Below are 16,782 nucleotides of genomic sequence, written 5' to 3'. Positions count from 1 at the left end.
CTCCCATGCATTTCGCGGCGCGGTCGACACACTGCCCAATCTTCTAGAGCACTATATCGAGGAGAGCGCGTTTCTCCCTCGAGATCGGCCGTGACAGAACCTAGAAGAAAAAGAAGAAGGCCGCGGTGGCGCTACGGTCAGCTTGGCGATGCAGTGCAGGTTCTCGCGGTGTCTGAACGGCGCGGCAGCGTTCCTGTTTGCTCGCGGGTTATTTCTCGTTTACGGCAAGATGTGTTTCGCTGCTGACATGTTAATGTGAGTGCTTAGCTTCGCCGAACAGATGAACTCCAGCGCAAAAAAAAATAAATAAATAAAAATCACAGTATGTCCCTCAAAAACAAAATTATCAAGTTTTATGTTCTTACAGGCTCCACTTCTATGTTAAGGCCCAGAACTGTAAGCGCAACGCTAAGCTGGAAAGATTGAAAATACTGCAACTAAAGAGGGTGCCCTAATTTATTCAAGGTCGAATGTATTAATTTTTTATTTAGTGGAAAGTGATCCTTGCCTCCCCATTTCTTAGTGACAAGCGATGCAGTGTTGGTGTTCAATGTTTAATGTTTTTCTAACTACACAGACGCATATAAGTATATGTATCTTTTATTTTGAATTACCCTAAATGTTATGATGTGCAGTACGTACATTGCTATTGCTACGATGTGCAATACATTTTTGCTATGCTTTGTTTTGCTTGTTTGGAACCCCAATTACATTTTTTAGGAGTAATGCTTATGCTTCCTATTCTTGAAACTGAAGGTGGAAAACACCGACCAAAGAACAGGCAACCTTTTTTCTTTCATTTATTACCCATTTTTTAATTTCTTACATGTTCTTTTATGCCCTGGGGCAATACACAATGTTATTGAAAGAAAAAAAATGCGACCGCACGCAGCCGAAACACCTTTCTATCTTCATTTTTAGTCTGTCTCCTACTTTCGACATGCACTATCTCGATCAGATGGGACTCATTCAGACCCTTCAATTCCTGAAACGGAAAGAATTCGCGAATAAAGCTTTAGGTTCGCCGATGTTCTACGCACCAGAAGTATTGAAGTACCAACCAATCGATTTTAATGGTTTTGTTTGCCGGGTTTCACGTGCCATAATTACTCGGGCTATGAGAGGCACTGTAGTGGAGGACTCCGGAATTTCGACCTCCTGGAATTCTTTAACGTATACCAAAATCGCACAGCACACGGGCGCCTTGTTTTTGGCCTCCATCGAAAAGCGGCCGCCGCGGCTGTAATGCGATCCCTCATCCTTGGGCACAACAGTCGAATGCGCTAACCACTGCACCACCACGGTTTAAAATTGTATTCTGTCAGCCGAAATCAAGTTCGACTAGCGTTTAATGGGCTAGACCATTACCCCGGCCGCTCGATGGAAGCGCACTGGGTGCGGCCTGCTGCGTCGCGCCGCCATCAATGGGAAAGCGCGTCCTTGGGGAGTTTACAGTTGCGCCCGCTATTTCTGCTGAGGGCGCCACTGTTCGGGGACACGTCGCCGCCGGGGTCGCCGGCTCTGAGCGCGCGGTTTGCTTCCTTTCCGAGCGCGTTCGCCTCGCGTCTGCGTGGTAAAAGCAAACTTATGTGCGCGCGTGTGCAAGCACGTTAGCGTTGAGACTGGATGCGTTTGTTTTTTAAGGCGAAAGCCGTTCTATGCCCATGGAACGAAAATCTATGCGCAGAAGCTGTGCCTGTTATCTGTGCGTCGCATCTGTGCACTGGTGTGCCAGTCGCGAAAGCGGACGTGCAAGGAGGGAGATTAAGAATGAAAATGATTGATGGTGATAGGTAATCAATAAATGTTACAGACATTAATAGAGATAATGACTAATGCTAATAACTAATAATGGTTAATAATGACTAAAATGATTTGTAATGACCAGTATATCAAACTACGACATATAATGACCGCAATTGATTAGAAATGAGTAAAAGTGCTTAGCAATGTGTGGTAATGATTATAATAGCTAGGCATGACTCATAATTACGGTTAATGACAACGAAATGATCAATATCTGAAACGACATGTAATGACCGCTGCTGATTCTAAATGAGTAACCTACTTAGTTATGAGTGATAAGGGCTACAATGACTACGCAGGCAGACACATCATGACTGAGAAACGACCAATATATCAAACGACGACTTGAAATGACGAACTTTGGCAAACGATGAGAGGCAAATGATAGGAGAAGGGTAGGCTTTCGCCGTCCTGCGCTTAAGAGACTTCTAAGAGACCCTCTAATTTTATCTGCTGAGCTCGCTTCAGGCAGACAGCAGCGAGGAGTGGAAATGCACTCGCTTCCTCTGAAATGAAAGCGGCGCTGCGGTTAAAAAGTCCAGATGCTGAAGCATAATGCCCTATCAGCTGCCATTGAATTTGCTACAAGGGGCAGCAGATTGGACTTGTTGGTGATTAATTATAGGTTAACCGTGCAAACAACGCGACGGGAACACAGGAGAAGAAGACGGCATAACCGCGCTAGTTGTGTCGTCCTCTTTTTCCTGTGTTCCCGTCACTTTGTTTAACCTATTTAGTTACCAGGGAGCTGGCCAGTGAACTAGGATTTTTAACTATGCGTTGGGAAGCAGATGAACACGATGAGGTAGCACCAGAATCTTTTCTCGCAGGTTATGTTGTGAGGATATATCAGAAAAAGCTACGAAGGTTTTTTTTTATATATAAGCATGCAATTTGTTCTAAATTTTGCCGCGCTAGTCTGAGTGGCCTTGCAAGTAAGGGAGCCTGTGCATACAACTTTTGTTTATACTGTTGAGACTGTTTGAGCCGATGCGATAAAACGAAAAGCCACGTTCCACAGAAAATCCGGCGCCCGCTCTGTCGGCGGACAGTCGGAAAAAAACCTCTGTGGTAAGAGGCACTTTAGTTGGTGATATGGCCAGACACCTTTGGCGCAATGAGAACACATGACATATTCAATGTGGCAGGAGTTGCCAAACCAGAGAGAGTCAATAAGATGTAAGGGTGAAATGGGAATTATTGAAAGCCGGAGGGCCCTTAGATCCCAAGTCAGGTACATTATACTCCTATAGGGCACGTTCGTACGGCTGCGGTAAAGAGGGGCTTTATATAGCTATGTGTAGGGTGCTATTTCATATAATGCGGTGGCTTAAGGCTGCATTCTAATTATATGAGACAGAGGCAGCAATTACGGGATACGGTGGATAAGCAGGTAGCAAAGTGCGGGCACTCTAATGAGGCTCCTCAAGGAGACTTAACCCCAAGATTTGTTTATCACTACCAGGTTGTTGCTTAATTTATGCGATATTTGGTAATGATTTTGAGGCGACATGTCAGTCGAGCAACAGCCTGTTGCAGGAAATATAGTCAACTGGACCAGTTACAGGTTAATGAAAACCAAGGACAATGGAGGCTTGATATACCCCGCAAAGGAAGTAATCAAGCTTTGTCAGCTTACGCGCACCTTCATTAACAGGATGATGAAGTCTGAAGAGGTCCGGTGAAGTAGCAAGCTGTGCGAACTTTTGGTTTCATCATTGTTTTTTCTCTGTACACAGTACCTGCAGCTAATCCATAAAAACAATGATCGTGCCCATGCTAAGGCGTTATGCAAGATATCTTTAAGTTGCTGCCCCTGATAGCGAGCTGGGCTGGAAATGTCAACTCAACAGTGGAGCGATGTGTATGGCTATGGCATAAACCTCTCTCAAGAAAGGTTTTCCGTCTGCGATTGGTAATTTTCTTCCTTTTTTTGCGTGGCCATTAAATAAGCGTACTTGGCTGCTTGCTGAATCTCAGCTGCAGTTGCGCTCTGACGCGTGAACATTCTTGTGATCACAGCTAATAGTTTCACAACAGCAACACTCGATGCGCGTTCTTCCATTAAAAATTACAAACCAGCAAAATTGTATGGGTTTGCGAGCAGCCAATAAAAAATTATTACAAACTTTCGGCGCATATATGTAGCACCTTGAGGCAGACAGGCTCTATCAAGCGCGCTTACTTTGTCCGGTCATGCAAAATGCGGGAAGCCATGACGGATAGCGTTCTGGCGTACAAAGTTCAAGATCTCCAACTGAGTCGAAGGTCCCAGGTTATCATCTAGATTTAACCTAATAAATATATTCATATTTGCACAGTAAAATTTGTCACAATAAGATAGAAAGGTTGGTTACACTGTAACCAACCTTTCTATCTCATTGTGACAAATTGAAAATGCGACAGAGTCTCATTTTCACAGAGGTTGCTCATAGTAGGACATTTTTTTTATTGGATAGCGATGGCAGCTTAGAACAGGTTGACATCAATTTGTGTATAAAAGCTATATGCAGGAATGAGTAAATGGTATGAAAATGACACACGGAATTCGCGACACACTTAAGTGGTTATGCATTAGGCTACCATGGCAGCTGAACAGCTTCGAATTGTTCACAGCCGGGTCACATTTTAATGTGACGAACAACTGGATTCGATGCAACATCACGGTAATGCAAGCTCTCCACTCGAGTGGTCTTCAACCAAGTGGTTATGCATTAGGCTACCATGGCAGCTGAACAGCTTCGAATTGTTCACAGCCGGGTCACATTTTAATGTGACGAACAACTGGATTCGATGCAACATCACGGTAATGCAAGCTCTCCACTCGAGTGGTCTTCAACCAAAGTGACTAAGTTTTTCGGGGTACACTCCAGTGTACATCCTTGCCGAGCAAGCGCTAAGTGCTGACATGGTCACCTAGACATGAGAGTATATACTAATTCTTGTTGCCAAATTGTGTGAAGCGGAGCTCTTATATCCTTAAAATAAAGCGCTTCTAGCACGCCTACGCCTCCCTTAAAGCGCAGCCAGGCGCAGCTCTCAGCGCGCGGCTGTCCCCGAACGGTGGCGACTGGAAGTAGGCGCCCCCCGCCGGTTTCGGGCGATATAGCAGGCCGCACCTAGTGCGCTTCCATCGAGCAGCCGTGCCATTACCTGCAACAACATCACTGAAATGCCGACGCGTTGCACGCACGGCAGGCATGCGCATGCTCAAGTACCGTGGCTCAAGGCCAGCGCCGCGTACCATGCATCACACTACGGCCAACAGCGCCACCTATGCCCGGCTTGAAATGGAGGGGTGGCCAGGGCGGCTTCTATCCGCCGTTGGCGTCACCTCCCCCTTGTAGCCACCATTGCCTCCTGTTCCTTCGTTGCCGCGCGTATGCAATATTGGCCTAGTGGCGCGAACGGGGAGGCGCGAGCTCCACCACCAGAGGAAAACGGCAGGCGACGGCATCCCAAGCCAACAACGCCGCATTGTTAACCACTCCATGTTAACTGAGGTGCATCAACTAGCATCAACGCACCCTATTGCACCATTGTTGCCTCACTTACGTATAGTTCTGCTAGAAAAATAGCATATTTTGACAGGAGTACGAAGCGCGCCAGTTTTAGGCTTGCGAAGGCTGCGCCGTCCGCGGACGAGGCGGAGCCAGTGACGTCGGGTCATGTGGTGGTCATCCGCGCGTGGACTGCAGAAATTCCATCCGTCGTGTGAACCGTCCTTATGCAGGGAACTTTCTACAGCAGGTCTGGTCAACCTTGGCGATACAAAACATTGTAGCCTGTAGTGGAAGGTGAAAGCAAACATCACCTGATGCAGTGCAGTATCCCACTATATTGGGTAGCATAAATATAGACTTTCCACAGCTGCCTTCTGTCGCCGCCACAAGCAAATTGTCGGTGACAGTCTTCTGCTGGCTGAGCCTTTCCCCTTCATAAACAAAAATTGCATTTTAAACACTGCAAGCTTCAAGCAGTGCTTTACTCGCAGGTCAAACACGCTGCAAAAGTGTCACTTCAGTTCAAACCCAAGCTAGGAGAGTGGCTCAGCAGCCCATTTTACGAAGGGTTGCAAATATGGTTAACCTTAATGGAATCGGATGATTGCAGAGCTCGAGAGTGAGGCAACTACCAACCCCTCTGTATAGCAAGGTCTGCCCTTATTTTGAACTAGTGGAATTGCTCCAAATCGCTTATGCTAAGCCACATTCATACTATACTCATGAACACCTAATCCTGCTTTCCAACTCATGAGCTACAGCCTAGAGTTAAGTAAAATTGTGACAGCTCATTCATTTCCACCATGAGCAGAGAAAGAGCAGCAAAGCTTTACAATCACTCATTCACATATAAAAGAACAGCAACAATTGTGGGAGGTAAATTTTTTATTGACAACTTTGCACTGCGAATGAAAGGCCAATGCCGTGCACATTCACGACACTTGCTGCTCTCGCACTGCAACACTCCATTAGTGTAGACAGAGCGAAAAAACATAGCAGTTCAGCGTACAGTCAGGAACAAAAGTTTGCGGGAGGTGCATTTGTGGAAAAACATTTAATTTGTTGCCTCTTTCCTTTGTCTCCTTTCTGAATGGGGCGTGCATGTCCCCTCATGATACAGCAGATTGTTTTTCATATTTGCGACACCGCACAGAAATATTTTTTTCCGCAAAGTCGTGTCCCACAATCTTTTTTCCCGGACCATACAGCACTGATCAGCTCATTAGTTAAAAGTAGCCAAACGTGTAGGAAACTGTCGTAAAACAAAGGAGAAAGGAAAGATGTCCTTTGCTGCATACAATTCAAAACAGGTGCACAGTTAAACACCAACAGGCCTACGAATCCGTATGTACAAGATGCATCCGGGTTTAGACTGGAAAAATAAAACCATAAAACTTCTAAGGAAAGAACCATTCGCAAGAATATTTAAGTGTGAAGCTGCTTCGCTAATACTGAACATTCACATGCCATTTGGGCCTCAAACTATAGCCTCGATGCCTGTACAAGAGTTTACGCAGAACGCATGCTTTGGCAAGTTTTAAAAATGCAGCTCATTGGTCAACAACCCTTGCCCTTGTAGTACCCCACAATATTTCTTACAGTATTAACGTGCTATCTGGACGAAATGACAAGCAATTCAGCTGCCCCTAGCAAAGCAGCCGCAAAACCTACTCTCAAGAGCGATGCACCGAACTTGTTCGTGCATGCTATTGCATTGTCTGCCGGGCCCTTACAGAAACAGGTGGCAGTTGTGTTCAGTATTAACGCAGTTGCACAGGAGTAGTCCCTACTAGCAGGCTACTGCATGCATAACAAACAGGCCGAAAGGTAAGAGGGATGTCACCTATATATAAATCTTGTAACCAGGGAGCACTGACATACTGCAGCGAAGCAGAAAATAAAAAGATGCCTGTCATGCATTATGGGCAACAAATTGTCACATGCCTGCAATGTCACTTTCTCCTTCCCTAGAAAAAAAAAACTTAAGGGAACAAAAAGCAGTCACACTTGTCATCCAACTAATCACGGCCATAAATATTAGATGAAACCGAGCAAGTCGCGGCAGAAGAGAAGAAAATTACGTTCCTCGGCAGCTCACATTTACACTGGCAAATCATGTGGGCTGTGCACATGAGATCATAAAGCAATTTCGAGAAGACAAAGAAAAAATCCGAACACACATAACAGTGTCAAAGATGATTAAAATCTCTTAAATACACCATCAGAGACCTTTATAACAAATAACTGCGTCGCCAGCCGCCATGACGGCGCAGGCATATTGCTTCGGTCTCCCCAATGCCTCGAGTGTCAACAGTTTGCTTCATGTACAGTTACGTGCAAATTCCAAGCCCTCCACTCCCGCAGAAATAGCAACAAGTAAAAAGGCAGCCAAATGGTGTAATAGTCAAATAGTCTAGAACAAAGAAAAAAAAGAAAAGTGGCCACAAAAGGATGCACAGAGGGAGGGGCAAAAAAAAAAAATTCAACACAACAGGTTTTTGTCAAGGCATTTCTTTCGAAGTGCCGAGTTTAGTCCATCGTGAACAGAGACCAAAGATTTCTTGCAGCAGCCAAAATATAATGAGAGGAGATAATGAGCTTAGTACTCTTCCTCTTCACCTGCGGCTACAGGTCCACCGTCTTCAACGTAGTCTTCGGGAACAGAGAAACCCTCCTGCACAAGAAAAAACAGCACTGAGCTAAGTGTTGACCACACGGTGAACAAAGCCAGCACATAGCGAGGGGCTTTTGAGCTGCAGTACAATGGTAACTCACTTTGACAAACGCTAACAAGAAAGAGAAATCCTGTGCACCATGTGTTTCTTCACGAAACGACAAAAGAACATGAACTAATGCAATCGCAAGCCCAGTGGTCACAGGAAAATTGTGAACAAAGGCAATAAAATGGCACCTCATACTGTTGTCGCCCAGCTGGCTTGCAGTAAACTGAACAATTCTATACACTCCGTACGATACCAGCCCTTGGTCACTTGCTGCCTGCCTGCCACCTGATGTTGAAAAAAATGACCACCAGATTGAAGAAGCCGGGTAAACAGTAAGAAATCCAAACCTTAGTTTGTGGAATCAAATTTGAACAGGCTTTTTAGTGAAAAGCTACCAAAGCTTGTCAGCAGAGCCTTTCATCAGAGCGCATGCCCACACGAAGAGAACTTAAAAAAAAGTACTGCCTCAACTGGATTTGAAACCCATACCAGAATCAACAGATCAGCCTCCTTAGCTGAGGCACTACACTACACTGTAGAACCCCGCATAGTAAAATCAGATATAGTAGAAACATATGGTTTGGTCTTCATCACCCCCCCTTTTTTTTAGTATAGAGACAGAGGGACGGACGGACAAAGCAAGTTGAAAATGTCACCATTAAAGGAACCATCCCAAGCACAAAGAAAGCAAAGCACTTTTGCGAAACCAAAAACAGACATCCCCAAGTCTGAAGATGAGCCAAGTCTAGCAACCTTCAAGAACGAAACCACCGAGCGACGCCTGGGGCGTCAGTCGTCTTGTGTAACCTGAAATAAGTGGATTTCGTTTGTACTCTGTAACGAGGTTGTCTAATTTTAACGAACGCGACATAAATACAAATCTGGTGCTGAAGCCCGGGATGTACGCCGCGACCTAACGAAGACAACTGCCTGTACTTGAGGGAGACTACTAACGAAGAAAAAGAATTTCTACCCGAAGCCGCTGCCCAGTGCTTATAAAGTGCAGCGATATGGAGAGACACAGAGCAAAGAAGAGAACAGCTCTTTGGTCTCAGGTGACCTGACTTTTCCAATATTGACTCCTGCATGAAGAGCCACAATCGGAAGGAACTGAATATGTTGTTGGCAAGACTTGGTGCTTTGCAGACCCATCTGAACAAGTTAACGCCTCTGTCGCGGCGCTAGTTCCAAGGAAAGAAGCTGGGCAGGACTACAAATCTATAGAGTATGACAACCACATCGTTACATACATTGCAAAGCTCCAGGAAGAGATTAAAGAAGTTCAAGGAAAAGGGCAGCAAAAAGAACCATCACCACTCACCAACGCAGTCACTGTGAATGGGACCTGCCAGATGATGCTTCCAAGGTTAGAACTCATGAAATTTGATGGCAAAGAAGTGTCATCGCAGTGCTATGACACCACATTGCTTCTCAAGACTCTTCCGCAAAGCGGATGCTATTGTACATGCGCATATGCGGGCGCTCTTGAACCTTGAGCCTGTGCTGAGCGCCGAAGGCACATGCTCCCTCCGGCGATTATATGATACCCTTGTCTCTTGGATCCGCGGCCTTGCAGACGCTTGGCCAGGAGCAGGGAACGTAAGGAACACCGCATTTCCCCCTCATACAGAGTGCTAACAAGTGGAGAAGCAGCATTAGATGCGCAACTTGTGCAGAACGATATGGGACAACAATTTGCGATCCGGAATTCATCAATCCGAAAGTGGAGGCAAATGTAAACGATGTCACAACTGTCCCTGTGAACTTGCAAACCAGAAGTACTGCTACAAACCACAACTGTGTTGTGTGCAGACGGCGGAAGCCAACGGTCATTTATTACTGAGTAAGCATCTGTAAAGCTTGGAAAATTCTTGGAAAACAAGCTTTGAAAGTTGGTGTGTTCAGCGGACACCAGTCAGAACAAAATTTTAACAGTGCTGGTGTCGCTAACCACACACAATAAGAAGATGTATCAGATTGAAGTTTTGAGACGATCTGTGAGCAAAGGATCCCGATTCCTGACCTCAAAATTAAAGAATTAGTTGGAAACCTGACTGCTGCTGACATGATCTGTGATAACGAAAAAGGCTGTTGCAAAATTGCTGGGTCGCAGCAGAGCACCAAAGCAAGATGACCAGCGTGGCAGGCTTCTCATTCTGAACAGCCCATGCCGTGCTTGCACTCCATGCACGTGCTGTACATCTTTATTTACCTCTAACACGGGCTGGTAACGCTGATCTTAGCACCTCCGCTTTATAGCGTCGGCGGGTGCTATAGGGCCCCCCCGCCTAGCAAAACGGCGAAATGTATGCGCCGACAGGGCAGAGATGGGGGTGCCACGGCGGCAAGCAGGTCTGTAGATAAGCCGGAAACATCTGAGGGAAGCTCCTGGGGAGGTGTCTCGAGGTATGTGGGTTTGAGGCGATCTAGAGAGATGACCTCTTCACGACCATCCAGCAGGATTGTCGCTGACTTTGTCGTCCTGTTGAGGACGCGGTATGGGCCGTTGTATGACGGGGTAAGAGGTGCCTTTACAGAGTCTCGCCTGAGAAACATATGCGTCGAGGAAGCAAGGTCTGGGTGCACAAAGACGTCCAGGTCACCACTGTTGCGAAATTGCTGGGTCGCAGCGGAGCACCAGAGCAAGATGACCAGCGTGGCAGGCTTCTCATTCTGAACAGCCCGTGCCGTGCTTGCGCTCTGAGCACGCGCTGTACATCTTTATTTTCCTCTAACACGAGCTGGTAACGCTGATCTCAGCGCCTCCGCTTTAAAGCGTCGCCGGGCTTTATAAGGTGACAGACTTCCTTATCAGCTCACAGCATTACTGGGAACTTCTAATAGGAAGAAGCAAGAAGCTCGACGGGAAATTGCAAGCAGTGGAAACATCCTTTGGGTGGTGCAGTCAGATCCCAGTAGGATACCAGACTTGTGACTCACAATGCATGCAAACCACTGCTCTTCGAGTATCACTTGCCGAGAGAGAAACTGCAAACTGCTTGGAGCGGTTTTGGACTCTCGAGTCACAGGCGATGACAACTGTGCAGAGCACAAGCTGCAAGATTCTTTCGAAGAGAATATCAGGCACAGTGGCTCTAGATACGAGATAGCCCTTCCATGGAAGGAAAGTTGCGGAAAAACACTTGCCCCAACTGACAAAACGGTTTACAAAAATTCTCTAAAGCAGTACGATGCTATCATCAGACAGTACTGCACGGAAAACGTTGCTGAACCGGTAGTAGAAAAAGAAGGTAAGCTGATCTACTACATGCCCCATCAGCAAGTTTTTCGAGAAACGAGCAATGCAGTGAGATTGAGAGTGGTTTTTGGCAGTTAATCACATGAACAAAAGTCAAAATCCCTGAATCAAAACCTCGAAAGCGGTCCGAATTTTGACAGCCGACCTTTTAGCACTGCTACTAAATTTCAGAAGCCACAGAATAGCTTTGGTAGCAGACACTGAAAAAGCATTTTTGCAAATCGAGATCAAAGAGAATGACAGATACATTGCACTTCCTGTGGTACCGTGAAAAACCGGAAGCAAATGGACCAACAGGTGAAGTACAGACTTGGGGAATGAAGAGTTCCCTTCGGAACCACCGCAAGTCCTTTGTTGTTGACAGCGACTCTCCAGAATCATTTGAAATTATGGAAGGAGGCTATCCGGATACTACTTCGCTACAGGCGCCCTGTTTGTATGTGGATGCCCACTTAACGGGCGCAGAAAATGAGGACAAAGCAAGATTATGAAGATCGAGGACAATATTCAGTGCAGCATCTATGACACTGCACAAGTGGCCATCCAACAATCAGACATTGAACGAGCAATTTGTGGCGAATGACTGCGAAGCAAGACACCTCGAGTATCTCCCAGGAGTTAGTGCTGGGATTGACATGGAACCCAAGCACAGATAACCTGACATTCACCCCACTGGCAAGCGATCCATCCGAGCCAGGTACAAGCACAAAAATGTCTGTACTCAAGATTACGGCGAGACTATGATCCACCTGGACAGCTAGCTCCATTCACCGTAAGGGCAAAGGCTTTATTCCAGCAGCTGTGGCAGGGAATGGGATGGGATGATACCCTACCAGCAGATCTGGATACGAAGTGGGTGCAAGTGGTGTGAGGAACTAAACAAATTGGAAAGAGTTGGAAGAGTTGGAATTCGAAGAGTGCAACGCCACTGCTGATCTAGCACTGCCGAGCCTGCCATCATCAGCCCTACACGTTAGCAGATGCCAGCCCTGTGGCATACAGAGCGGTGGCCTACATTTGCGTAAAATTACAGCTTCGAGCATCCTAGTCAGCATGTCAAGGGTCACCCAGATCAAACGACAGACTCTTCTGGGACTGGAACTGATGGCGTGCCTCTTAGCTGCTAGACTGAATCAATACGCTTTGAAGAGCCTGAAAGAGCCACCGCAGGCGACGTATTTCTGGACTGACTCGATGATAGCACTGCATCGGCTTTTGGGACAACCCTCGCAATGGAAACAATTTGCGACCAATCACGTAATGGAAATTCAGTCTTACCGATACCTCAGCAAGGAGGTATTGCTCGGGGTCAGAGAATCCGGCAGATATCATGGCTAGAGGAATTGCAGCTGATCAGCTTGTTGAGAGTTCCACCTGGTGGGAAGGAACGCACTGGGTGAAGGCAACGGAAAACGCATGGCCACAGACCTCATCTCTTCCAAGGAACATTCCGACAATAGAGGAAGAAAGACGAAGCGTAGAAGGCCTTCAAACGACAAGTTCAGCAGGAGTTCCCGCACTGTTGAACACACATCGATATAGCAGCGCTGCACGACTGTTCCGAGTGACTGCATGGGCATTCTGATACAAGGGGTTGCGATGTCTGAGCAGAGTCCACTGACTGCGGCTGAACTGAATGAAGCCAACAAATACTAGACACAGCAGACTCGGCGAGAGAGAAGTTGAGCGTGCGAAAAAAGCAGAACTCTTTCCTGCAGACGCACCCCTGAGAGACACTCTAGTGTTAATTAACAATTGGTATCACGCGTATAAGAGACAGACTTCAACGGAGCGGCAAGCCATACAACGAACGTCATCCAGTTTTACTGTCAAGCCGACATCGACTGGCAGAACTGCTCGTGTGTCAAGCACACCATCAACTGCTGCACAGTAGAGGAAAAGATGCTCTGGTACAGTTGAGAGAGAGAGGGTATCATGTTGTGCGAGCCTGTCAGGCTAGTGAAAAGAATCATCAAAGGACACACACGATGCTACAATGCACGTCCAGCCACTGAGATGACAACACTGCTTCGAAGTGATCCAGTCACTGAGGCTCAGCCCTTTGAGGTAACAGGAGCCGACGTCGCGGGACCACTTCTGGTGAAAGGGGAAAGCTCCCTTTACAGGTCCTATATCACATTCACCTGTGCTGTAACAAGAGCGGTACACTTAGAGCTCGCAAGAGACATGTCCGCAGAGTAGTTTCTGAAGGCCTCAGAAGTTTCATCTCAAGAGGTGTACCTCTGGTCATTTACAGTGACAAGAGGCTTTACAAGAAGGCCAACAGAGATCTATACTTATGGAACTCTATCCGAAAACTAGAGGTTCTTGACTATGTCGCAAAAGCACGAATCGAATGGACGTTCATAGTGGACCACACCCCATGGGGGGGTGGCTTTTATGAGCGCCTCGTCGGATCGACCAAACTTGCGCTTAAAAAATGATCGGATACAAGTCTCTGACCTTCGACGAGCTAACTGCTGTACTGGCAGAAATTGAAGCAGTCTTAAATTCCCGACCTTTAACTCACGTCCATGACAGACCTAGAGAACCGGAACCTCTTTGCACTTCCTTCTTGACTGGAAGACGTCTCGCAATGCTGCCTAGCATGGGGAAAATCGGAGCAGACAAAGTCAACACATCAGTTCGCAGGCTATGGGCTCGAGGCCAGCAGACTACAGAAGCCTTCTGGCACAGATGGACAAGAGAGTACCACAAGGAACTGCGAAATGTGCAAAAGCAGAATGAACGTCAAGGCCAGACACTTAAGGGGGGAGGCTACCCTTGAACACCAACTTTTTTTATTTCTTGAGGTATTTCAATGAAATTTTCAGGGTATGCTCATAGTACACACATTTGAAGAACTACCAAGTTTCATGGAGCTGGGCTCATCGGTTCTCAAGTTAGAGGAGTATATCAAGATAGTTTACATAGGTCCCTAGGGGCGGGCCTGGAGAATTTTCAAAATGTGCTAGCAGTGTGAAATTTGTTATGGTCATTCCTGGATAGTTTCCCCAGGGCAAGACAATTCCCTTTTTCCAAATTTCCTCTCTGAAAAATTTTAGTACAGCCCCAAATTTAGTGTCCAAATTTACACCTGACTTAACGATATTTTAATTGACTGCCCCTAATTACACATGAAATATTTTGAAAAAACGAATTGTCTTGCCCTCAGAGTTTTACTTAGGTATATAACAAAAAAAACCTCATGAAAATCCAATAAGCGGTTCTTGAGCTATGACTTTCCCTAGCAGCCACACCATGCAAAAAATTGATTCTGAGAAAACGGCTCTCAAAGGTTGAGAGAACAATAACTTTTTTGTTTCTGAAGTTATCATGATGAAATTTTGAAGACAGGCTCATGACATTAACAAATGAAAAACCACCAAGTTTCATAGAATTGTGCACGCTAGTTCTCAAGTTACAGAAGCATATCAAACTGATTCGAATAGGTCCTTTATATCAAGCCTGGAGAAATTGTGAAAGACACTGGCATTGTGCAATTTGTCATGCTGATTCCTAGATAGGTTCCTCAGGGCAAGACAAAGCCCTTTTTCTAAATTTTCTTGCTGAGAAATAGCGTAGAATTGGATTTTTTGTTATCAATTAGACCTATGTTGATTAACCAAATTAATTATGACAAATTCCAGCCATAATATTTTGAATACATGGGCTTGCCTTGCCCTCAAAAATTTATTCAGGTACAGTCGAGCCCACTTATAACGGCCCCACTTAAGACGAACACTCGCAATTATCGCGAACAAGTCCGGTGCGGCCGTCAAAATATACATTAGGGCTATGGCGCTCCGTCGATCTCGGCTACAGCGAACATCTGTGCGACAGCCGATCAGCTACAGCGAACGCCTTGGTGCCGTGGACCACTTTCCACATGCTGAGATCCGTCGATCCTGTGCTCTGCAAGCCGCGACAATCGGCATTCCCGATTCCCCCGCGGCATTTCGCCCTAGCATGATGGCCGACGCAGACGCAGCAAGCGGTTTCCCGGTTTATCTATCGCGGCATCTCGCCGGAGGAACGAGGAGCGGCCCAAACGCGACAAGCGACTTCCCGGGTTATCTTCCGCGGCATAAGCGACGAGAGATCGTAAATCCGGCGATCGCAAAAATGGCGAAAGGCGAACAGAACGTTCGAAGTACAAGGACAGCCAACAACGAGAGCAAGCAAAGAGCCGTAGCAGACGACGCGGGGAGGCGGAGACCGACGCGTCAGCGGCCGCAGCAGCCAATAGTAGTCGCCCGATCCCCCGAGTTCTCGCGGAGTGCGCGCTTTGCCCAATCGCAGTTTTGAATTCGAGCGCGGGAAACTTGAAAGCCGCCATGAGGCTCTCAATCGGTAGCAAGCCACGCCTCGACCGCGCCGCCGTCGCCGAGGGTGGCAGAAGAAAGCGCAAGAATTCACAAACAAAACAAGACCAAGATGGCGGCACTCAGTTCGGCGGGAGAAGAATGGTGCGCGCGCGAAGTTTGGGAATTTTCGGCGCTTGCTCGCTGCTCCGCGGCTACCGCCGCTTGTTAAATAATTAATTTCGAGTATTTCTACAGCGAGTTGGGCATTGATAATTACAGAAATGGTAGTTTATAAGTCATACTACCGGAATATATAATCTTCCAAAAATCGACTTTTTCGCGATTTTTCGGTTTTCAAAGGTCGCGTCCCCCCTTAAGGAAGGGGACTTAAGACTCCTTCGTGATAGTCTGCAGCCACGGCAGCAATGGAAGATGGCAAGTGAGAATGTTTCCGAAAAGAGGCTGAAAGGTGAGATCGTGCCTGCCGAGGCTACAGTTGAATCCCGCCAAAACGAAATTTCCGCGACAACGAATAATTTTTTATTCCCCGCGAGTATCCTATAAGAATTAATGGCCTAAATTTCTCTGCACAACGAACCATTTTTGCAGAGCGTTTCCGCTTCAACGAAATTTTCGCGTTCAAAATCGAAACCGAAACTAGTTTTATTGGCGAGAAGTCCAAGTCAAATCCAAAGCCACATTAAGCATGAAATCACGTGATTGCAGTTCCGCCATTTTGGCTTTGTGTCGTGGTCGCGTTGTTCACTCGCTGCCTTTCTCTTCGACAACGACGAGTTTTCATCCGCAGGACACGATGGCAACGCAAGTGAAAAAACGCAAAACTCTTTTCCTTGAGCAAAAAGCTCAAATAATCGCCCAAGCAGAAAGCGGAAGGAGGAAAGCGGCAATTGCTGAAGACTTCGGAATTCCTGCAAGTTCGCTGTCAACGATTCTAGGCAATAAGGACAGCGTGAGAATGGCACTTGCTTCAGGCACATCCTCGAAGCACAAAAAGGTGACGCGGCCCCTCCATGAAGAGTTGGACAAAGCAGTGCATGCGTGGTTTGTGGAAGCACGAGCCAGCAACGTCCCCCTGTCCGGAAGCATCGTCCAGCAGAAAGCCTTGAACTATGCATGCCTACTTGGCATTGATGATTTTAAAGCCAGCATTGGCTGGCTAAACC

The 16,782-nt window shown here is 46.7% G+C and overlaps 1 protein-coding gene across 3 annotated transcripts in view; it reads right to left on the bottom strand.

The window, feature by feature from the left end:
• Window positions 1-6,176: 6,176 nt before the first annotated feature.
• The window catches only part of Eb1 (microtubule-associated protein RP/EB family member 1), a 40,907-nt gene continuing 30,301 nt past the window's right edge, over window positions 6,177-16,782 (bottom strand). For all 3 annotated transcript variants that reach the window (XM_084579264.1, XM_084579266.1, XM_084579267.1), the window contains exon 8: window positions 6,177-7,983. In XM_084579264.1, coding sequence (XP_084435390.1) covers window positions 7,909-7,983 — 75 coding nt within the window. In that variant the 3' untranslated portion in view covers window positions 6,177-7,908. The remainder of the gene's footprint in view (window positions 7,984-16,782) is intronic.

This window comes from Amblyomma maculatum, chromosome 9 (genome assembly GCF_055883805.1).
Source record: "Amblyomma maculatum isolate TAMU_Amacu chromosome 9, ASM5588380v1, whole genome shotgun sequence".
NCBI classification, from domain to species: domain Eukaryota; kingdom Metazoa; phylum Arthropoda; class Arachnida; order Ixodida; family Ixodidae; genus Amblyomma; species Amblyomma maculatum.
Note: the sequence above shows the minus strand (reverse complement) of the source record. Positions and strands in the feature narration are given on the sequence as shown.